The sequence below is a fragment of the Sebastes umbrosus genome, chromosome 23, assembly GCF_015220745.1.
Source record: "Sebastes umbrosus isolate fSebUmb1 chromosome 23, fSebUmb1.pri, whole genome shotgun sequence".
Taxonomy (NCBI): domain Eukaryota; kingdom Metazoa; phylum Chordata; class Actinopteri; order Perciformes; family Sebastidae; genus Sebastes; species Sebastes umbrosus.
Genome location: NC_051291.1, coordinates 8,694,881 through 8,720,092, shown reverse-complemented (window position 1 = coordinate 8,720,092; position 25,212 = coordinate 8,694,881). Strand labels below are relative to the sequence as shown.

At 38.5% G+C, this 25,212-nt stretch overlaps 1 protein-coding gene across 6 annotated transcripts in view; it reads right to left on the bottom strand.

Moving 5' to 3' along the window:
* Window positions 1-14,812: 14,812 nt before the first annotated feature.
* sfmbt2 (Scm like with four mbt domains 2) overlaps window positions 14,813-25,212 on the bottom strand; it is a 50,912-nt gene continuing 40,512 nt past the window's right edge. For 5 of the 6 annotated variants that reach the window (XM_037761166.1, XM_037761169.1, XM_037761165.1 and 2 more), the window contains 8 exons: window positions 25,091-25,158; window positions 21,811-21,950; window positions 21,279-21,388; window positions 19,609-19,784; window positions 19,287-19,453; window positions 18,031-18,345; window positions 16,783-16,905; window positions 14,813-15,800 (listed from right to left, as the gene is read on the bottom strand). In XM_037761166.1, the coding sequence (XP_037617094.1) occupies window positions 15,660-15,800; window positions 16,783-16,905; window positions 18,031-18,345; window positions 19,287-19,453; window positions 19,609-19,784; window positions 21,279-21,388; window positions 21,811-21,950; window positions 25,091-25,158 (1,240 nt within the window). In that variant the 3' untranslated portion in view covers window positions 14,813-15,659. The remainder of the gene's footprint in view (window positions 15,801-16,782; window positions 16,906-18,030; window positions 18,346-19,286; window positions 19,454-19,608; window positions 19,785-21,278; window positions 21,389-21,810; window positions 21,951-25,090; window positions 25,159-25,212) is intronic. The other variant, XM_037761171.1, reaches the window with a different exon arrangement.

Genomic DNA, 25,212 nt, shown 5'->3' with positions numbered 1-25,212 from the left:
CCTGAAGCTACAAACTGACACCAGATACTTGTTGCTGCTTGACGCGCTACAAATAAAGTTGAGCTGGTTTCAACTCTTCAGCGCTCTAATGACGCTGTGAAGCAAAACACATCGTCAAAAACATCTTTCAGGATTTCTGTAGCGTTCAGTGTCCCATAATCTAAGTCAGCATTTAATACATATTTCTACTGAGATTTCATGCCTTGTGTTGCGTTTTTGGGTTGTCCGTCCATTTCAGTGTCCACCTTTCTGGTGAACGCGATATCTCAGGAACACCTGGATGGACTCAAGGATGAACTGATTAGATTTTGGTGGTCAAAGGTCACTGTGACCTCGACAAAACATGTTTTTGGCCATGACTCAAGAATTCATGTGCTAATTAGTTGGGCTGCTGAATTAATCAACATTTTATTGAAATCGCACCATGGCCTGCTGCAATAAAGGTGAAATGTGTGTCAAAATACCATTTTAAATTAAATATTGTTGTGCTGCAGAGATGTCCTGGCCTACACATCATATTCTAGACTTAAGAAAACATCTTTGTTTATACATACCCACAAAAAAATCACACCATAGTTATTACCTCCGCCAAGGCTGAAGGACTAGGAAGGAGGTTATGTTTTCACAAGCGTTGGTTTGTTTGTTTATCTGTCTGTCTGTTAGCAGGATTATTACAAAGGTTTGTGATGGATTTGAATGAAATTGTTTAGATAATTTAATTATGACAATTTTACACAAATGTCTAACAGGATAAAATGATGAAGTGATGACATTTTGGACAGACATGGCTGAAACTGCAACTTGACTGGTTGCCGGAGGCATACAACCACAAGGCGATAACACTTCTAGTTATCTCTTATATTTACAAAAACAACAACCGAGCTCTCAGGTAGCTGTCAAGTTGTCATGTGAATCTGAGAATGTCTTTGCAGACTTTGCAGAGCATGGAGGGAGAAAATCGAATCTGTTTTCTATCACAAATGATATCAAACATTGAAGTCACAGCTCTATCTACATATCCAGCTGCTCCATGTTGAGAAGCTCTGGTGCAAATTTAGTTAATTTAGCACAAGTATCAAACTCTGCAGGAACACTGAAACTCAATTACTGTTTTTTCTATTTTTTGCATGAATATATTAAATATTACAGCTCCTAAAAATAAGCACAAAAGTGGCTCCATTGTTCCAGTTTATGTGTTTTTTTGCCTACATTTCAGTAAGCTGAGATAAAGGTGTAAAACCCAACATTGAAATTGCAAACTGAGAAAACTTGTGTGGATCTTTTTTTAGTATTTCCTGTGTCAGATCATTCAATGTGAATTTCCATGTAGGCAGACTGCTCGGCCAACTCCTAATTATACATTTTCTTTTTCTTTCTTTTTAAATTCCCTTCCCCTGCCGCCCACCCGCGGCACTCAAACACACTTCTTTCTTCCCACACCAGTCCTGTTGTGTCCCAGTCCTCTCCTGTCTCTGTTCAAAGCTGCAATTTATTTCCAGTTTTTTATCATTTCATCAATTCCCCCAATGATAACATCAATGAATGCATTACCTTTTGAAAGAGAGATGAAGGCAGCAAAAAGAGATGAATTTATACCCTCCCTCAGCTTCCCTCTCTCTCTCTCTCTTCACGTATCAGATGTATGCCTCGCTTGGTCGAGCCAGGCATATGGAAATGGAGCCGTAGCAGATGGGAGGGAGTCCCACAGGCAGTCCAGATGACTAATGAATAATGAACAATAGAGAGGAAAGTGCTCCGTCGTATAAACAGAGGTGTGATGTTCAAGATAGGCCACCGTTCAGCCGCCGCTAAACATTAATCAATAGTGAATCGTGTCTCTCTGTCTGAATCACATGAGCGCGGCATCAATTTGCCTCCACTCAGACGTCTATTAGCTTATCAAAAGCTCGGGGAGCGCATAATTTATGAGACATGCCTTGCTGGATTCAGATTGCGATCTGTTGATGCGGGAGATACATGCATCTCCCGGTGCAATTCATTAGAAATAAAGACAGATTATTCCCAGAGGGCAGGAATGTGGGGAAGTTTGGGATGCAGGAGTGGAAGTTTAAAAAATGCTGGAGATGCTCTTTGGATTTCTGGGACAATTTTTTAAAAATGTGTGTTTTTTTTTATATTCCTGACTGTGGATACAGGCCAAATGTAGAGGATCACGTGGAGAGATTTCCATTGCAGCTACTGAATTATGCAGCTTGCTCACAGTCTACTGCGAAACAGCAGTAAATGTGAGGTTTTTACTGTTCATCCCTCAGTAGAAAACACCGAGGTATTCCTATTTGAGCTGTCGTTTGGAGCTCTGATTTTTAACCAGGTGGCAACCTCCAGGTCGGAAAAGTGAAGAGAAATGCCTTAAACTTGCATTCTTTCTATTGGCCAGCAGGGGGTGACTCCTCTGGTTGCAAAGAAAATTCTCCCCCAAGAAAATTTGAAGGTTTTTGACTTAAAACGAGGCAATTTTACATAATTTTGAACCATTATCATTCAAATAGATAACCACTCAAAAAGCTTAAAAAGAAAACTTGCTCTAGTTAAATAATTATTTTATTATTTATGTCTATCACAGCCTTCGTGTGAAGATTTAATTCTTCTGGAAATGATTACCCTGTAAAATCATATGCTGTAAATCAAAAGAGCAGATTCAGAAAACCTTTAAATAATGTTTCATTAATTATGCTTGTTCAAAATTATAAAAAAAACAAGTTATGAAGAAGAGCTCACTAATTATTTTACAAAGAGGACATTGTATTGATAGATTACAGCACCCCGCTCTCTCTTTTAATATACAGTTCCCAAAGGTAAATCATGTGCTTTGTGCTCAAACACTAGTTATTTTACTAGTTTTAAGCTAATTTCTTCAAAACAAAATGCATGTTTCCATCAACTACATTTGTATAGTTATATTTCAGAGGATGTGACAAGATTACATGCATAATTGAACACTATAACTCTCCCCCCACAACACGTCTTCTTATTCTTTATTTTTTCGGGGGTTTTCTGGTAGAGTGGAGTCACGTTTCTCTTTTTTATAAGACAACTTTCACACCTTAAGTAAATGTGAAACCTTTTTTCTTCAATATTTGTGCTTTTTTTGCTTTTTCTCAGGCTTTTTACTGCACAAATTGAAAATGCACATAAAAGCAGGTGGAGGGAAAGTACCTACTTACCAGCACATTGAATTTTTTCTTTGTTGTTTTCTCACTATTCTACCCGCTTTAATTTAAAATATCATTATCAAAGCCTAGGGGTGTAAGAAAAAAACAAAAATATTGAATTTCGAGTATTCTGATACTGTATCCATGCTCAAAATCACTGTATTGATTTTTTATTAATAGTTTACATGCAAAGATTAACTCAGTCAATACTTGGATTGCATAAAAAAAGTAAACTTGTTTTTACTCAGATTTGATGCATATGATGGTGTGTTTTTTATACCAAGATAGTTTCTTAAAATTAAATTAAAAAAAATTGCAATATATCACCTTGCTTACAGTATCGCAATATATTGTAATATATTCATATCGTATTGCCAGATTCTCGCCAATACACAGCCCATCAAAGCCGGCCCCAGGCATGTGCAAACTGAGGACTTACTGCCACTAGGGGGCCCCCAAACAAGCAATATACAAATGCTTTATATTATGTCTGTATTTAAGTAATATTATCCTATATTTACACACTTTTTATATACTCTCTACAAGAAGCAAGCTCTTCTGTTTCCATGACGATTATTTCTGCAGCGCATACAGTACTTGTGACACTGATTTTCCAGGTTTCATTGGAAATATCTAACAAATATTCTTGATAGAAATTAAACTTCAACTTGGTCTGATTAGTAGTTATTATTTATAAATGATAGATACAATACTGTATCATCAGCGTAATGATGATTACATTAAGTAACCATTAAGATATGAGCGACTCTTTCTCAGTTAGAGAAACTCGTCTCTTTGCCTGCTCACACTTCTAACCCACAGCTGACTGCAACAAGTTCACACATTTACTGTCTCGTACTAAAAGGCATCAAGTCGCACCAACAACAACTTGTGAGAAGCTGCGAGCGGCGTAACGCTGATGAAATCTAACGGTGCTTTTAGAGAGGGGCGAGTTTCTGCTTTAAGGGTTTGGTGAGCAGTCTGAAGTAGTTCTGTGGTGAGCTGACAGATCGAGCCTCGTCTTCATCACATCTGATTGTTCTCCCTCTCTCTGTCTCTTTCTGTCGAGCCTTTAAACACTGTGTGTGTGTGTGTATGCTGTGTGTGTCTGTGTGTGTGTGTGTCTCTGAGTGTGTGTGTGTTACCGTGACCTAGATTTCAAGCCTGCAGTGCAATGCGAGTGATTGGTTGGTTTGTGTGTGTGTGAAAGAGACAGAGCGCTCAGTCTATGGTTAACCATACACCTCGCCTTCCCCCACATCCACTCATACCTACACACACGCACACACACGCACACACACACACACACACACACACACACACTGAAATTACCTTCATCCAGCTGTGTCCCGTCTCAAACATTTAGGGTTTTCAGTGTAAATTTAAGTGTTTTTTTCCGTTGATTAACACTAATTTGTGAATTATGAAATGTGTGAAATTGTTCTGACCTTGTTTTATTGTTGTTTTCATGATTTACAGACCTTTTTTTCCTCTATTGTCAGTCATGATTGACCTTTAACTTTCTGATTGGACTAATGATGATTGATTTTTTGGATTTTTTAAACAATATTTTATTGGGGTTTTCCAATTATAACAAACATTAAATATTAATAAAATGGTCAATCTTGGCAGCAAATACAGTATACCATCAGATGATAATGTTAGTAAATAAGAAATTTAAAAAAAGAAAGAAATCTTAAAGGTCACATGGGCTACTACACTTACAGTATAATCTTATTCCAGTTACCCGACCCCGGTCTTTGGCTTTATTGATCTGCCAGCTTTCCTTTAGTAATGTATGTTAGTTTTTCCATAGCAACACATGCTGATAAATCCTTAATATATTGATTAAGACTTTGTTTGTTCACATTTTTCCATTCTATTGCTATTGCCAGTCTATTAGTGCACGGCATAGATTTGTGGATTGATACGATATTGGATTGGATTGGATATTCAGGCTGAAAATGAGGACAGTTTGTCTTTCTCTTCTTGGTGTTAGCTGCCAGTGTGTGTTAAGCATGGAAATAATTCACAATATTATCCCAGTATTCATCAAAATATGCTTAAAACTCATTTCACTTTACATTTTGTTAAAAAACAAATATTTTTATTGCATGCGACACACACTTTTCTTTCTTGAACATCCTTTTTAGTAACAAACAATGTTAAATAAGGTCATCAGAAGGTCCCCCATAAAGGATAAATATATAAATAAAAAATAGCAACAACTTGTGGGTCTGTTATTTCTAACATGATAATTCCTGTATTGTTTAAATCAGGCTTTATTTTTCACTTCCCTACCATCATAGCGAGCTAAATGGCTTTTTCAAGTCACTTGCGAGGATATTCACGATTATCTTCCCGATAATGCAAATTCAACACGATTAACTTATTGTTTTTTTTATCGTGATCTGCGATACAATCCTATATCGTTCCATCCCTAGGGTGTGTGTTGTTTTATTTAGCTTTGTCCACCCAGTATTTGTATATGTATGTGTTTATTTAATTTATAACATTTGAGGAATGTTAGTAGTTACAACCTCTCCGTTTCAGCCGAGCGTAAGTTATTTCGATGGAGAGAAATGCGCTTGTAGTGCATGAATTCAAGTCACCAGTGTGTTGGCACTCGAGGCTGTTTAGATTTTAATGAGCTTGAACAGGTTTTAGCAGGTAGAACAAGCTTTAATAACTTATAAAGAGCTCTGGCAGGTTTTAACGGGAAGAAAAGGTCAAACTTCCAGCAACACATTTATAAAGAACAACTTTATTATGAGGCCAATGATTTTTTTTTTTTAGCTGATCACCTTCTTTAGGGTCATCAGGCTGAAATACATTAGTGATATTAGGTCATCTGTGTATTGCTTACAGTATATCCCATGGACACATACCAAAGAATGAAAAGTAGGTCTTTGTTTGAGTCATTATTCATTTTTCTTTCTTAGTATTTGTGGTCATTTTAACACATGGTTAGGTTAGTTTGACCACTGAGAAAGATGGTAATGATGTGTGAAGCTTAAAAGTATTATGGTTAACTGAAGGTTAGGTTTACTTGAGAAATCTCCCTTTAAAGTACATTTTGAACAAATAAAAAAAATGTGATTAATTCGCGATTAACTCTGGACAATCATGCGATTAATATTAATATTTGAATCGATTGACAGCCCTAGTTCCGATGTTTTATTAAAGATATCAGACTAGTCATAAAGTCTAATGGAATAAGTTCAATTAGTATGTTTTGGTGAATCATCTGATGTATTTTTTTTAATAAAAGGACAGCAAGAAGCTCACGTTCAGTATCTACAAACTGATGGATTAGTCTAAACATTTTCTGTATCGTTCTCCTTTCCAACCACCAGACCTCAGATTGTTCTTCCTCCCCCTCACTCGTCCTCCGCTGCACTCCTCCTCCTCCTCCTTGAACCTCCGCCTCCCACCTTTTTCCTCTCAGACTCACCCACAGCTGAGTCCTTGAAGCTTTTCTCTGAGCCGCTCCAGGATAATGACCCGATGGCAGCTCTGCTATGTAGCGCCAGGCTGAACTGAAGCAGTAAACGAAACAGTATACTGTGAAGGCACTTTTACTATGACTGTGAGATATATTATCGATTAGTGAAGAAAAGGAGTTTGAAGGCATTAAATAACTGTCTTTAAAGAGACTTTTATATGCACATTTTTAACAGTGGATTCAATCACACTTTTGGTACAACCACTCAGTATTACATGTTCGGTCTGTCATTTCCTACATTACCCAGAATGACTCTGACGGCCCACAAACAGAGAGTTTGTTCCATTCAGCTGTGGGTTCAGTATGTAGGAGGAGGGAGCGATATAAATATTTTTCCACTCAAGAAAAAACAGTGTCATACATACCACAACATGTCCTCTGACTGCAATGCATTCTGGTCATTGCATTCTTGTTTTTCACTAACAACGTTACCGTTTTTCTTACTGATTTAGTGGTTTAAGGGAGATTTTTGTTATTTTAGATTTAATAAAATGTCGCAATAAATCTTTATTAGGAATCAGTAACTCAAATAGATGAACAAGAATGCAAGCGAGACTGTCCTTACGCCTCTAAAAGGTTAAAATAAACAGAATACATGCAGAACATTACTCTTTTTGACAATAGCAAATCATGCTTTTTGCAGCCAAACTACTTCCTCGCTTTTTACGTGTTCCTCAGCGGATGGAAATAACTCAGTTGCCAAATATTACCTTTGAACAGAGACAGGGGTTATGAACTTCCCCTCATATACAACTATGTGTTATCAAGTAACTGAGCTTCCTTACTAAGGTCATGTCACAACTGAGCAAACTCCATCCACTGATAAAGACCATGAGATGTGGAAAAAGCTAGTGAGTAGACCTTGAGAATGAGGTTTTGAGTGTAATTGTGTTCATATTTCATCATGTAGAAGAATAGAGGCTGTTTCCAAAGTGAATAATTAACTTTAATTCTGATTACTGTGATCATATGACTTAGGATATTTTCATATGATGTCCAACATGCCAAAGACTGAAGACGTTTTGCCAACTTCTGGACTTTGTGTTTTGTGAAAATCAACCAGGTTACTCTCTTTTGTCTCATGTTTGTTTGTGAAATGTAGCCTCGGAAACTTTCCAGCAGGGAAATACCTCTGGAATAAACTGACAAGTAATAGAGCTGCTACTGACATATATTCCAACAAAATCATATTTACCGTTACACCCATATATTTTATAGTTATAGGAAGGTATACTGTATATTTATGTCTTCATGTTTTGGAACATAAATAAGTTTATGGAAGACTCCAAAGTGTGTATTGGCAAGAATCTGGCGATACGATACGTATCATGATACAGGAGTTAAAATTTAATGTATTGTGTTATATTGCGATACTGTAAGTAAGGCAGTATATTGCGATTTTTAAAAAATATAATTTTAGGAAAATCAGAACAGTAGAATCTGCATTTGCATTTATCACAGTGAGTCCCTCTAACATCTAAAATTATAGCACTACTTTTTGTGCAGTCTTAGCAAAACATTCGCCGATATCAGTAAAAAAAAAAAGTTTAAATAAAGTGCTTGCAGGATTCTTTAGGTAAACAAAGTAAATTAAAAATATTAATTAAATTAAATTAAATTAAACTAATTTGTAGTGTTTTTGAGAATCTATAAACATAATATCGTGATACTCAAGTGTATCTATATTTTCTTACACCAATACAAACTATGCAATGGAGACACTTTTATAAAGTAAATAAACATCTTTCTGCAATTTCTTGGTACTTATCTGCCGACATAAGTTTACGCTGAAAGTGAAATATGTTGCAGAAATATTGGAAATATTTGGGCATTATGTCAAGTTGTCTGATTGGCTCGTTTCCCACTGCAGGAATAAGAAAAATGGATCAGTAAAACCAGCTGAGCTGTGTTTCGCTGACGCATCGTTCCTCTAACAAAGATGATCTTTGACCAGTCATTCTGACATCATGACTGACAACATATCTGATCTCCCATCATTATCGTTGAGCCGTTACATCAATATGAAGCATAAAGTCGCCGTCTGCTCTCGTTCAGGGTTTCCCTTTAAATCAAAACCGTCTGTTTACTCCTCCGTTGTCATGACTTAGTCTGAATTCACATACAACCGGGCGGAAAATCATACAAAGCGGACGTTTGATATGAGGTTGCCAGGCAACAGTATAAGGTAGCAGCTTTTCAGAGTGACTCAATACAAAGTGTCTGAGTTGTGTGTGTGTGTGTGAGAGAGAGAAAGCTATTAAATTAATTCAGCTGCTCCCGTACAGAGAGCTGGTGAGGCACGACACACTGCTGAATACACTCTGAATGTGAATCACCGCCTTTATGAATTTCCATTGGCTAATGTTACACTGGGAACCGTGCAAATGAATCAGCAGATCAGGCCATGTGCTGCATGCATGACTAACGCAGCATTACCTCCAATTATGTTGCTACATGAAACAGCACATCATCGCCACACAGAGGGGGTGATTTCTTTTATTTTGCCACCAGGAACTGTTCTGCCAATAAAAGACCGTCCTAATGGCTCCGTCATCTCCTATATACAGTTTTAATGTTGCTGCAGGCGGTGTTTTCAATTCCACTTTGTTTGATAAACTAGAGTCTGTCAAACTAGAGTCAAATTCACTACAATAATGTTATTTTATTTCATCACTTTTGCACCGAGATTGCTCCAAAAAAAGATTAGCATGGGTGTCAGGGAGGTGTTTAAATCAGATCTTAGAAATTTCATTGTTATAATTGAAAACTGGTGATCATTTATTAGGCCATTTTCTCTCCAATACTCAAATCTGTGCACCTCACTTCATAGAAGTCATTGAGATTATTTTATATAAGGTAAAGAACGTGCTAAAAAACTGAGTCGGCAGCCCTCCATGACTGAATGAATAGCGGAAACACAAAATGTTATCGGGATGCACGATATTGGATTGACCAATATCTGATCTAGCCAATGTTTTCCAACTCATTGTGGTAAATTGCTGATACCAATACATATTTTTTTCCACCTGGAAATAGAAGTGGAATTAATATATTATTATGCCTCCTGTGATGGAAACATAAAATACAATGCTTTTCAAAATTCACTGGGCAATAAGAAAACTACTTCAACTTAGGTTACATGTAAAACATGCCATATTTATTTGTTTGTAACCTGTTCGAAACTTAAGAAAACTGAAAAATTCATCCAACTTTAACAGGGTTGGATGATGCTGTCTCTCAGACAATCCTGAAAATGGGCACAACCAGAGCAAATTCGACCTTTTTCACAAGTTCCAAGACAATGTACCTCCACACTGCTGCAGATCGGTTTTTGCTTTGTAAACGGATGCGTCGTCTGCATATACGCATCATCTTATCGGCCTGTCATGCTGGAGGAAATATTCATGGCCAAATGCCAGTATTTCATTTTAAAGTCTGTATCTGCCGATACCGATGACGTGCCGATAAAATGATCTGATGGGTTGCGAGATGATTAACACAACAGGGGAGAAAAATACATACAATTTCTGTTCTAGTAAATTATGATTATTTTGGACTTTTCTTCTGAAATACTAGGTTGTTTACCGCCTCCCAACTTCAAAGCAGTATGAATTGACTTACATTTACATTTATTCATTTGGCTTTTGTCCAAAGCTACGTGCAAATGAGGTACAATCCAGAACATATGCATCTCATCTCTGCTGCTTCTGAACTCTGCTCTGTACATACATACATACATACATCGCTGGAATGATGTTTAGGTGTGGATATCGAACCTCAATGCTATTTTGATACAGACTAAAATGTGTATCAAAAACCTGCCAAGTACTGAAAGCAGGTATCAAATGTCTGGTCAGATTCATAATTTAGTTTTTTCTACTTAGGATGAGAGGTTAAGCTTCTTTGAGATCAAATAGTTAATAATTTTTATCAAATATTTAGCAATTTTAGACCATATTGTTTAGTTAAAAGTGCACTTGTGTGAAGACAACATCCAACATTTAATGACTTTATAGTCCTTTGCTAAATGGAAAAAAAATATTTTTACATTTCTCAAAGTAAGGTGATTTTCTCAGTACCAAACTTCAGGTATTATATCAGCTAAAATAACAATACTCAATTCTACTGATGCTTCAGCAACATCAAAACAAAACTGATGTGAGTGAGTTTATTCTTGACCTTAAAAATAGTAGTTTAGAAAATTATCTAAAAAGAGATTGCTGCTAGAGAAACTCTAGTAAGTAGACCTTGAGTCAAGATTATTGGGTCAACTAATAGTTTAGGAAAGACTGATTTTACTGTTAGCACACTGGTGTCATGGAGTAATCTGTAATCTCGTCATACCTGTAACTGCTTTCCTTTTTATCATTCAGTTTGTGCCAGGTCTTTTCACATTATTCTGTTTATTTAACAGGGTGTTGCTGTAAAAGCACGTCTGCTCAGCCAACCAACCCTGTTTAAATAATGCTTGAATAAACGTGACTAAATCTACATATACTCCTAAGTAGCCTTTGAATGAAGGATTATAACTTTATGGAAGGATTTATGAGAGCTTCGCATTCATACCCTTTGTTTGAAAAGACATTTTATTTCAAGGGAAAGAGATAAATCGCTGCTTTTGTTTACACACTTCAATTTCTGTTTTTGTACTCGGTGGCATTTTGCTTTGTTTTGTTTTGAAAACAGCGTCTCATTTCATGTGTAATTGCTCTGTCTGGTTTTTGTGGAATACATTAGCGTCTGTCAAGGCTGCATGTTTATTTTGGTACCACAGAATAAGTTTAGAAAAAGTAAATTTATAAACCATCATGATTTATGTCAATCAACCTCCCACTACTCACTGTTCACATATTGAAATAGTTATTTGTTTGTTTATGTCTCTAAAAGTAATGATCCTATGACCAATTTTATGACTTAAGTCCAGCTCCATGTATTAGTCAGTTTTACCGGATATGTTACCACAACCTTGTGATATGAAATCAAGTACCCATCGTCATCGACACCATGTGTCATGTTCCATGTGTTCATTTGAATTCACTTTAAAACGGTTATTTCACACTTTTCATCATAAAAAAGTTAATATTGTCACACAATGTAGCTGTCAATGTTTAGGTAATTTAGTCAAGTTGGCAGTTGTACTACTACTACTATATCATCTATTACTTTTAGCTAACTTTTACACAATTTATCCATTTCTTTTAACTAATTATTACAACCTTTTTATCCATTACCTTTAACTAACTTTTACAACCATTTATCCATTACTTTCAGCTAACTTTTACACCATTTATCCATTACCTTTAACTAATTATTTCACCCATTTATCCATTACTTTTAACTAACTGTTTCAACTGTTTTATCCATTAACTTTAACTAATTATTTCAACCATTTATCCATTATTTTTAGCAAACTTTTACACCATTTATCCATTACTTTTAGCAAACTTTTACACCATTTATCCATTACTTTTAGCAAACTTTTACACCATTTATCCATTACTTTTAGCAAACTTTTACACCATTTATCCATTACTTTTAGCAAACTTTTACACCATTTATCCATTACTTTTAGCAAACTTTTACACCATTTATCCATTACTTTTAGCAAACTTTTACACCATTTATCCATTACTTTTAGCAAACTTTTACACCATTTATCCATTACTTTTAGCTAACTTTTGCACCATTTATCCATTATCTTTAACTAACTATTCCAACCATTTATCCATTATCTTTAACTAACTATTCCAACCATTTATCCATTATTTTAGCTAACTTTTGCGACAATTTAGCCATTACTTTTAGCTAACTATTACAGCCGTTTTATTCATTACCTTTAACTAACTTTTACAACCATTTATCCATTATCTTTAACTAATTATTTCAACCATTTATCCATTACTTTTAACAACTGCAGGAGTACCCCCTAGGGTGCAAGTACCTTTGGCTTTTTTATATGCATTTTTCTCAAGTAATTCCAATGCTATAATGCAAAGCTACATGCTATAATTATATAACTTATATTACTTAGTAATTATTCAGACTCCTTCATAATCGTTTTATAATTCAGTTGTAACGTCTAAATGATGAAAGAATAAACGGCTGTTGGCGTTAGTTGGCGTTTGAACAGAGTTTCAACAGAGCAGCAGAGATGAGTGTGGTTCCTCTTTAACTGTGACTTTGTGCATCACTGTGTTTGTTCTGTTAACCACAGTGATGTCTGACTTCCTATATTCTCACCATGCATAAAGGAGCCTCAGTTAACCCTTCATCCTCTTTGTCACAACTGTGGCTTCACATATGAAGAGCTCTTCTGCACAGAAATGGTGTAGCAACTCTCGAAAGTAATTACTGCTAATAAGCCATCTGTAAACAGAGAGTTCAGGCTGAACAGGAAAAAGTGTGCTCGTTTGTGCTTTAAGTTGCGGGTGCAAACACTGTAAACAAGATAAAATGTCTTAAAAGGTTAATTGTTTGCACTTGAGATGTTGTGGGAGTTGTACTTCAAATTAAAGCACTTACAGCCGTTGAAGTGTCAGTTGAAGATGAAGCACCAAAAGAGTTTGTTGAAGTGTAACAAATTAATGAGTAGATCTATAGTTTCTATCAGTTATTTATAATGTAAAAAACATCATTCAGTCTCTATGCCCACTGTTAAAGTGGGAACATAACAAGAATATGGCTGCTTTGGTACTACTTCTCAACAAATGATAAATTATTTTATTTGAGGCAACCTTAGGGGATGCAAAATAGGTGAAAATATTAAATTATTTAGACTAAATGGGTGTATAATGAAACAGCATTATGTCCCATCATCATCCTCACCCATAATTTTCTAAATATGTTTTTATGAATTGATTAATAGCGGTTATTTAACACTGTAAAGTAGTAATGGATAAATGGTTTCATTACACGGCTGTGTTGAATACTCGATTCTGATTGGTCAATCACGGCGCTCTGTTATTTCTGTATAACAGACTGTTGCTATGTATAGCAGACCGTTGCTATGGGCGCATCTCTGATGTCGGACTCTGGCGTACTGTATAGTGTCAAAATATTGATTTCTTAAAGGGACTATTTGTAACTTTCAGAAATGCTTCTTAACAGCGACACCTGTGGCCGTGAAATCAACGAAAGTCAGCGTCGGGCTCGCGCTTGCTCGCTCTAAATATACCTTCTTTCACGACAATGACCGGCTCGCTGTACATTATCCCTTACTTATATAATTATTCGATTTCAACTTCTCTTTTTGCTTGTTAACCGGTTTTCAGGCAGTGTTTAGGAGTTAAGAGAGCTGGCGAGTGATCAAAACCGATATGAGGAAAGTGGAAGTTTTTCACAATGGATGCCTCAGACGAATATGCCAGATCTTTTGGCCGAACAAAATCTCCAACCACCAACTGTACAAAAAAAAACGGTAGCTGGAGCATCACCAAGGAAATTACACACAGACGTCTGAGATGGCTAGGCTATGTGCTGAGAATGGAGCAGGACCGGATCCCGAGAGTCGCCTTAAGATGGACACCACCAGGCAAAAGAAAACCCGGGAGGCCAAAATCCACCTGGCACAGAACTGTGATACAGGAGCTGGACAAGATGAACCTGTCATGGGGAGTGGCCCAACATGCTGCCAAGGACAGAATGCAATGGAGAGAGCTCATTGAAGCATTATGTCCCATAGGGGATGAAGAAGAGTGAGTGAGTGAGTTTAGGAGTTAAAACTGACTGGTGGGTGGTGTGCAGTCGGCCCATCGTAGCTGGTAGTTTATTGGTTAATGTGACAATAAATATAATGTGCGTTGGAGCGTTATTTAACCTCCTTCCCAACAAGCTAACATGACATGGTTGGTACCAATGGATTCCTTAGGTTTTGTAGTTTCATATGATACCGGTATCTTCGCTCTAGCTAAGACTAAGCGACGACCTCTGAAAGACAGAATAGCGGCAGGTCGTCGGATTGTTAAGAGGTTAATAGTTTATATAATTAAAAATACTTGACGTTCATGTATCGATACAATATTACCACGAAAAATATCGTGATACTGTGCTGTATTTATTTTTTCCCCCACCCCTAGTTAGTATGCAATTTCGACACATGGTCGTATTGTGAAAGAAAGTTCATACCAAACAGATAAAAAATCAATAGAAATTTATTTTCTTACTTATCAAAAATATCTGCAACACATTTGCATAGATGGACACAAAATAGTTTACATGATTGTTTCATGTGATTGTAACAATGAGAAGTGAGCAACACAACACAAAGTATTTTAGAAGGGCTTATCTTCTGCTTTTTCCTCTTATGAACACAAAGTGTAAATCTAAATAAATGTAGATTCTGTTTCTGTTTGTGAAATAACTTTTAGGGGTTTGTTCCAGCAGAAAAGGAGTTAATGTGGACATAATTATATAACTGATCAATTCTCTAAATCCAAATAGATTACTCCTTATAAATAAGGATAACAATAAATATTTCAAATATATTACTTCTTGGTTTGTTAAATACTTTCAAATATATTTTTTTCAGAACCAATCATGTCACACAAAAAAAAGGGAAAAACTCTTTATGGTCAATAATTCTTTTTTTTTTTTAACTTAAAAGCTATAATGCTCCTCTATCACAAATGAAATGGAAATGAAAAGTAATAAATCAACACAAATGTCTTCAGAACCGAGTCCTCAGCTTCTTCTCATAATAACTTCTTCACAGATCGGTAAATCCACTCCAATGTGTTTTCGTCTGCCGGAGTCGGCAGTAGGGAAGTTTTTGTACTGCATCACATTTTCACACCGACGGTATCCCAGAAATTAATCCTTCAACGTCTCGTAGGGAAACCTCCTCCTGTTGTAACTTAGTTTGTGCTTTTCAAACGCAACCGCTCCAGAAAATATCCCTTCTTGTTGCACGTAAACTCCACATATCCAAAACGTTCCACGAGGAGGCAGCTAATCCAACAGTTCCCAGTCGTGCTGCTCCTTGATCAGTTGGCGTACTGTCTGTAAAACGCCACCTTGACGCGCTCTATCTGGTGACACAGCTTGATGGCCGGGCCGAGCTTCAGGTCCATACATTCCTGTACGGTGGGCAGAGTTAGCAACAGGAGGGCCTGACCGTCGATGTCCTGCACAGGAAAAGATACACAGAAATATTTAAATATTTAAAGAGAGAACAGTTCCGCTGATTCTGGCTTTTGAAGCTCACATTTTTCTTTTTTATTTGACTTTATTCCCTCAGCATTTTACCACTTTACCACCATTCTTTACCAACAATTGTTTCAAGAGAAAGATGTTTTTTTAGCGTCCTTTTGGAGCCAAAGATTATCTTTCATACTGCAAAAATATGTTATTTACTGAAGTTAAGGGGAGATGCTACAGGTGAATAGAGTAACATATTTAAGATATCATCATGAAGAGAATTAGTTTTTGTATTACAAGTTTTCTGAAATTTTATGCTTGAATTAAGGCTGTCAAAGTTAACGCAATAATAACGTGTTAGCACTAATTCGTTTTAACGACACTAATTTCTTTAACACATTAACGCAATCGATCTTTCAGAGGTATTTGCGGGCTCCGTTTTAAAGCTAGAGTTAAGATGCTGTTATCATATAAAACTAGAAAACCTAAGGATTAATTACTGATTGATTAATTGTTGCATCTTTAATTTTCTTTTAAACAAACAATTTGAAAACAATAAACCCTAAACATGAAGAAAGAGAAAGGATTTTGGTCGGCATGTTGTCAGACTCATGGGACGTCATGAGCTGGAGAAATATGTAATCAAACACTCAGGGTGGTGACTGACCTCCTGATATCTGATGCTGTAGTAAAATACAAATATTGGCTCAATGTGTTGTAACTAGAAAGCAGTGGGGGAAAAAGGCGAGGAGAGTAAATTTACTTCTTTCTTACTTCAGAGATGATCTGAACAATTGTGTGACCGCGTGTGTGCTCTTTTACTAAAGTAGTATTTGGTCCTTTTTGTCTGGTTAGTAAGAGAGTAAGGCATGTAGTCGGGATGATAGGAGGACAAGAAGTGTCCTCACAAGTAAGTAAGTATAGTTTAAAGTGTGCTATATAAATTAAATTCATTATTATTATTATTACCTGCTCCTGGAAGATGTTGGCCAGGGATGCACAGTCAGTAGAGTTGATAAACTGAACGACCTCGTCTACGCTCCACTCCAGAGGATTTCTGTCCAAAACCAGCTGACCCTCCTCTTCCTCCACCTGACACACACACACACATAAAACACACACACTGTCAGTTACAGAATCACAAACACATGTACTGAATTAATCCCTCATTTATTTCAGTCTAAAGCTGGATCCATCCTCCTCTGCTGATGTGTTACTTGGTGAAGTCGCTGTAGATTTATTGATAATTGTAGCACCACTAGTTGAATATGTCGTACAATGCTGTACAGGCTGCATTGTGCAGTCATTATATGACTGTTAAATAATAAGTAGTTGTTTACATTTTATCGTTCACTTTGCGACCAGACACAAATTAGTTTATTGGCACGTTTCCACCAAGCAGTCTAGTTCCGTTCAGTTCAGTTCATTACATATTAGAATGGTTATTTTCACGTTTCCATTAGCTAAAGTGGTGGATGGTACCAATCGAACTGCTCCATTCTTGGTACTACTTCGGTCGAGGTTTCAAGCGAGCTGAGCCGATACTAGAAGGTGGAGTTAAAATACTACGGGCCACTGGTTGGTCAGAGAGAATCGTCACTAGCAGGACATCCTGTGCAAACCCAACATTTTTAAATAGCCAAGCTACCGTCAATAGCGACTGAAATGTTTAATTCAATCAACCCAGATTTAAAAAAAAAAAAAAGCAGCTCTCAAAACTATGCTGTACACTATGCGGACGATTTCTCTGCTTGGTTGCCGTTGAAATGATTTGCGAGAGTCCCGTTGAAGATGATGTGAATGGAAGCATTCAGTTGCGTAAAATGGCATCACCACCGCGTTTATTTTGATCATACGCCGATCAAGCGTGTAGTAAAGCCATACTTTCGAAACGTCTTGGTGGCATCTCAGCACACTAAACACCACAGGCTGTATGGGTTGTAGCTTCTGCGGTTGTAGGCTAATCATACATCGCATTAAATCGAAGAACGCTTGTGGTGATTGGCTGCAAGCAAAACCATAAAAAAATATATTTTTTTCTAGCTCTGGGCACAAAAAGGATCGAATGCAGGTATCGTTCGACCAGAGAAGTTTTGATACCTCATGGTACGTGGTTATTTCGGTCAATACCTTAAAGGTATCAAGTTAAGTTAACTTATTTTACTCATTGATTTGAATTGTGTCACTAAACCGGACACACTAACCCTCGTTACTGACCACTGTGCGGCTTGAACCTGCATCAGTGTGCCGTCTCTCTGTCTGCACCTGCATGTCTTGTCCTTTGGGCGGCTGGTACTTGGTGTTCTGGTTGTACGCCGACAGCGAGCGAGTCGACCTCCTGCGGCCCTCGGGGGCCTCGTGGCTGCCCGTAGTGTTGCCGACGCTGAAGGCCCTGCGCAGCGTCACGGCTCGGCGAGGGCGGCTGCTGGTCACCTCCACGGAGGAGGCGTCGGTGTGGTCCTCGCGTGGCTCCGAGCTGGTGCCTTCGCTGCCCGACTGCAACGCCATCATCTCCTCATCCTCGTCGCTGTCCTGAGGGAGGAAGGAAAGGCTCAGAGTCAGACAGATATTGTGTTTTGGCTTCAGTCTGGTGGTGGCAAGACCTCAGACGCCGTTCACTTGTTGCTCTAGAAATCATTTAAAATCAACGTTACTAAAACTCTTTGTGCTGTTTGATATACCTCAGTTGTTCTGAGCTATTTAAATATCATCATCACAGCAGACAAAATCCATTTTAATGCGGATTTTTATTAATTTAGCAACCCATTTAAATGGATCTTTCATTTTAGATATACTGTATATGTCAACTAGATGATACTCATGATCAAATATAACAATGCAACATCAACTTATTTCTGTTGTGTACCTGTAGAGATCCAAATATTTAGACACTAAATCATTATTGATGTAGCCAACATTAAAAGGTCAGGTTTTGTGAGAAACAATGCCTACTTTATTACCATATTTTGGCCAATTGGTATTAAAATTAATCAGCTGTTCTTTGCCCCATGAACAATATTTTGTTTAAATGTTTTTATAAAATGCTTGACAACAGACAAACAACCAAAGTGTTGGTGAAACTTGATCCAGTGAGGCTTCGCTGGTGTCTTATTGGTGTCACACAGGAGGAGATATTTGAGCTGGGCAGGAACAGAAGTGAGATTAGTCTGAAGTTCCTTGTAAGTGACGTTTGGGATGACTCATGTTGTCCTCAAGAGTTTCAAGTTTCTACTGAGAGTGTGGATAGGAGTTAGATACGTTTGGTGTTGGGTTCCAATAGCCGCTTCGAGACCCAGATTCATTAAGCTCTACTAGAGTCTCTTATTGACTCTCCACTGTTTTTATTCAGGTAGTTATTTAGCAAACTAACAAATATATACCTGGAGAAACTTGTTTTGGTTCTTTGGCCAGTATTTGAGTTCTTAAATATGAAAGTTATGGTGGTGAAAGTTATGGAAGAAGTGTGATCTAACCTGCGGCGAGCCAGCAGTGTAGTCCACAGCGGACGAGCGTCTCTTCTTCTGCACAAAGATAGCTTTCCTCTTCTTCCTGCGGCGCGCCGGCTTGGCCAGGTCTCCCTCCGCCGCCTCCTCTCCTCCCGTCGGCTTGGACAGCTTCCTCTTCTTCCCATAGTAATAAGCTGCGGACGCACAGCAGATGTTGAAAACAATACACCCCCCCAAAAACACAAAGTCCTAGCTACTCATCAGAGGCAATTATACACTTAAGCTTTGATTTGGAGTCTTCCTCATAGCTGTGGTGCAGGAAGTGATGCGTTTAATTACAGAGACTCACTGTATTTGGTTTTGGTCTGAACGGAGCAGTTCTCTGGGCACTTGTCGGTGACGAAGACGGGGTTGAAGAGGTTCGGGCAGCACTGCAGCTTCACGCACACCTTACGGCAGAACTCTGGGATCTGGTCTGCGAGGCGGACGATCCGGATGGTGGAGCGATAGGTTTTCCCTTTATATCTGAGGGAGGGATGTCGTGACATTGTCAGACTTTTTATTTATGAGAACAATGAATAATGAAACGGTAATCCATCAAAAGCACTCGACCACAATGAATGATGATTGGCGGCGCAGTTTTATGATGTGAAAGTGGGCTGTTTTAGTGAATTCAGATGGTTGATTGAGGATTATCCAGGAGAGCGGAGGGTCGATTCTGCAATCTCCCATCTAATGGCGAAGGTTAGGAAGGAGGAACTGATCTGTTGGCAGCGTTCAAGGACAAATCTGACCTGCAATCTGATGTGACTGACTTCTTAAACATCCAAACAACAGACCCAGATTAAAGATGAGATTATATCTACAGGCTAAAGCCTTAATAAGATTTGTTGTTCTTTTTCTCTGGTTTTAATCCGCACTAATAAACAACAAAGAGAAAGAATAAAGCAATACAAGTTTCCCCCCAAAAGAAAACTGAGTTATAGCCCAAAACGTGTTTTGTGAGGTCACAGTGACCTTTAACCACCAAAATCTAATGAGTTCATCCTTGAGTCCAAGAAGATGTTTATGCAAAATTTGAAGAAATTCCCTCCAGGTGTTCACGAGAGTAGGACGAATGGAAAACCCGAAAGCATGCACACAAATAGATTGGAGGATAACTATTTTTTTTTTATAATTTGATTAACCATTTAGTGTATAAAATGTCTTATTTTGTCTGAGCAACAGTCCAAAACCCAAAGATATTAAGTTTACAATGATATAAAAACAATGAAAAGCAGCAAATCACACTTTTGAGAATCAAATGTTTCTTTGATAAACAACTTTAAACGATTAAATAAATCATCAGAATTGTTGCTGATTAATCTCCTGTTGAGAAACTAATTGACTAATACATGTCCTAATAATCAATGTAAAGTCAGCCCCAAAAAAAACACATTTTCCTCCCGCGATAATTAACTCTCTGTGTGATCAGAGCTGCCAACAAGTCCCCTCGGATGACTCGGCTCTCTGGGCAGCAGAAAATCAAAAGTAACTCCTTTGTCGAGTTGTCAAAACATTGGTGCATGAATGTGATCTCTGTGCTCCGCAGCCCGACCCAGGTGACTCACCAAGAACCTATGACTGGACGAGTCTTTCTCGTTTCAGCCAGAGAAAAAAAAAAAAAAAAAGCGGGGCCGTTTTTTGATTAGAAAACAAGAGAGCACGAAGCAGCCTGAAGCTGTGGAATAATTTGGCTCCGTGCAGCCAGCAGCAGACCTCACATAAACGCATAAAAATAACACAAAATTCAACGGAGGGGGGCAAACTGGACTCGTAGGGACAGAGAGAAGAAAAACAACAGGCTCTTCTGAGGCCTGCTGCTGATGTTTGAGGAAGATGTGGTCATAGTTTGATTTATTGTGATTTATAAACCAGAAGGGCTTGTTATTATATGACTTAATTGCCCCTGAAAATGACCAGAACCAGTAAATCAAACAATCTGTTCTCCTTCACTTCGTAGTTTTTTGGTTTCCTCACTTGGCTTTGAGGGTCTCCTCTTGGCAGTCCCAGCTCTGATCCTCCAGCTCCTGCAGCTCCTTCAGGACTCGTCCGGGCTTGTAGGCGGCGTTGATCAGCATGCTCAGCAGCTGGAGGCGAAAACAAAACGCAAAATAAACTACTCAACAATTCTCAAGAAAAAAGTGACTGCACAAACATGAAGGAGGACAAACGCAGATCAGAGTCGTCTTTACAAAACCATGGACTCCTGACATGCTCGCACACATCCAGAAAGTCTCTGGAGAAATTAAGAGGCTGTTTTGCTGCGCGGCGCTGGCGGTGTGTGTGTGTGTGTGTAAACACACTTGACTGACAGCTCCTCACATTAAAATGAAGGCACTGCTGGGAAACTGCAGGTGGCTAACAAGACATCGCTGTCTCACCCGCCATCTTTCACCTCCTCCCCCCCCTCTCCGTCTCTGTCGGCCCTCCTCTCTCTTTGAAAGTGTGTAAGTCTTTGATTAAACCTGCTCCTCTCCGCCTCCCCCCCATGCTCCAGACATCAGCCCACCTCTTTGAGGACCAGCGTGCATTTTCCGGGCCCGACGGCCTGCGGCAGCTCGGCGATGCGTCCCTTGTTGAGGTAGGGTCCTGAGAAACAGCGGTGGTTGACAAAAATCTTGGAGCAGCAGTATCTGCCATTGGCTGAGCCTGGGATAGAGACAAGACCACAAACAGGAATATAAACTTAGGTCAATAATCTCCTCTTTTAAAACCCCCCAAAAAATATGAAACAAATAAGTAATAAGTACATTTTAACTCTTTTATCTCCCTTTACCTCATATACAACAAATGCAGTATAAGCCCAATAACTGTGTCACGGCATCCAAATGTGACGCCTTGAAAACGCACTCCAAATACAACTTGATGAATTCATTCTACAAAAACAATAAATGCATTGTTCTTCACCCTCTCGTGTCACTTCTGCTTGCAAAAAAACAAGATGCTGACGGACACAAAATGCCGAACTCGAGGCTTCAAAACCGTAGGCCACAAACCAATGGGTGACATCACGGTGACTACATCCACTTCTTATATACAGTCTATGAGCAGGACGCATTAACATTTACGCTACTAAAGAAACATGGTCCAATGTGCCCCAGACCGTCTCAGCATGTGGTTTGAGTGATCGGATCACAATGTGTTTTGGTGGTCGTTTACACTTGTATTTAGTGTTGTGCACTTGGATCCCTGCACTTGAATGTCTGAAAATACCCCTGAAAATGTGATATGTCTATAACATTAAATGTTAATAATTAAATATGCAACAACTGCCGTTATGTACGCGGAAAAAAATCATATTTAGGTATTATTTATAAAGAGTTTAACACTCTAAAACTCAGCTAATCTGCTTCATCAGGACTGTGTGGGTGTGGTTCGATCAGATTTTTATAGACGGTGACAAACAATCTCACAAACAACTGTCATCACATTTTCCCAACTGAACCCCGCCCACTCTAAACCAGTAAGAAAGAGCACAGAGAAAAACAACACATATAGAAATATGAAATAACTATTGCTACTTAGGCAGGAAATTGTGTGTTCATGTAGGAAGCCAGAGTAAGATGCAGTTGGAGAAGGGCCTTTAACAGTGCATGCTTTGTTCTTTTAATGCTATTTTTCGGCCTAAAAAATTGCATTTTCTTATTATTTATGTTATATTCTTGTATATCAGTAGTATTTGACTCTGTGCATTTCACCACAGAGGTGAATGTAAAGTCTAAAAGTACGTCCTGTTCATGTGACTCCCCCCCCGCTCGGAGATAAATGAGGGTCGACATAACAAATCTGCACTCCGCCCTTCCTGCAGCCGGCACCTGGAACCGCACCGCTAGGGGTGAATAGTAATTAGGTGAGGGGATGAATATGCATGAGCGAGTGGGTGGTTTTTAAACGGGGGAACTTGGGGAAAAAAAAAAAAAGAGGGCAAGGGTCTCCTGGAAACAAACATCGCTCTCTTTGTGCTTCAACATACATGTTGTTTACATATAAACACAACACTATATCTTCCACGTTCTGCTGAAATGCATCCAAAAATACACCTAACCTTGCTCGGGCATGCACCACATAAATTTGGTCAGTTATTTTAGGCACATATTGAGATTTATTTGTCCTTTTGTAGTGTAAAAATGTGCACAAAGAATACCCACTAAAGGTCAGATGTTTACAACAGGTGAACTTGTCGACATATACGTTCATTTCACCTCTAAATGCACTTAGTTTTAAAGCTGCGTCTTAACATGATTAACAGAAACTGGACAGAACTACAAAGATAAGACAAAAAAATGTAATTTTCTTTAAGGAGAGGCTCGCTTTAAAACACGATAACATGGATTAAAAAAAGCCTGGCTCTGTGTTTTAGTCTGTGGGTGTATTTTTCTGCTTCCAGCTGATAACTATCCAGATACAGAACGTAGTAGTGGTTTGAGAGCAGCAACAGTAAAATCTCATGTTTCAGTTTCCTCTAATTCATTAGTGATAAATGACGATTTCCTTTGCAGCACCGTTCAATGAGCACGCAGGGAAACCAATCATTTGTGTTATTTTTCTAGTGTATTGTTTTATGTGAGGAAAAAGAGGAAATGAGGCTCAACAGGACAAACTAGCTGCGTGTTGTTGTAGCTGCTCTTTGTGTTCGTTAATAACAAAACATTATTCTGTTGTTGTGTCTGAGGCGTTTCCTCACCGAGATAATTTACTACGCCGTCAGGATCACTTTCATCTCCTACATGGAGACGACACAGTGGTACTCTGGACGGTGCTGCCAAAAGGAACACTAAAGCCTGTTTCCTCTCCTTTCCTTTCCTTCCTTTTCCTCCCCTTCCCTCTCCTTTCCTTTCTTCTCATTTCCTTTCTTTCTTTCTCCTTTTCCTTTCCTTCCTTCTCCTTTTCTTTCCTACCCTTCCACTTTTCTTTCCTTTCCTTCCCTTCCCTCTTCTTTCCTTCTCCTCTCCTTTCCTTTCCTTCCCTACCTTTTCCTTTTCTTTCTTTCCTTCCTTCTCCTCCCCTTTCCTTCTTTCTCCTCTCCTTTTCTTTCCTTCCCTCTTCTTTCCTTTCCTTCCCTTCACCTTTTCTTTCCTTCACTTCCCTCTTCTTTCCTTTCTTTCCCTCTCCTTTTCTTTCCTTCCTTCTCTTCTCCTTTCCTTTCCTTCCCTCTTCTTTCCCTTCCTTCCTTCACCTTTTCTTTCCGTCCTTCTGCTCTCCTTTCCTTCTTTCTCCTCTCCTTTTCTTTCCTCCCTTCTCCTCTCCTTTCCTTTCCTTCCTTCTTTTCTCCTTTCCTTCCCTTCTCTCTCCTTTCTTCTCATTTTCTTTCCTTCTTTTTCATCTCCTTTTCCTTCCTTCCTTCACCTTTTCTTTCCTTCCTTCTCCTCCTTTCCTTTCCTTCCCTTACCTCTCCTCTCCTTTCCTTCCATCTCCTTTCCTTTCCTTCCTCCTCCTTTCCTTTCATTCCTTCTTTTCTCCTTTCCTTCCCTTCTCTCTCCTTCCTTCTCCTTTTCTTTCTTTCCTTCTCCTCTCCTTTCCTTCCCTCTTCTTTTCTTTCCTTCCTTCCCTTCTCCTTTCCTTCCCTATTCTTTCCTTTCCTTCCTTCTCCTTTTCTTTCCTTCCATCTCCTTCTCCTTCTCCTCTCCTTCCCTCTTCTTTCCTTTCAACCAGATTCATGTCTGAAGAAACACAAACTAAATAGTGAGCATCACAAACTGAGGTCGAGGGTTTCCCTTTAACTCTCATCACAGCAGCTCATTAGCATTAATTACTGGAGATAAATCATGTGTAACGCGGCGGTTGATTACCTGGATCCATGACGACGGGCTGGCAGAGGTTGACAGGCTTCGTCTCTAACGGCTGGGACGGAGCCAACCTGCGGGAGGAGGCAATCAATACAGTCAAACTAATCGATAAAATGATCTAACTG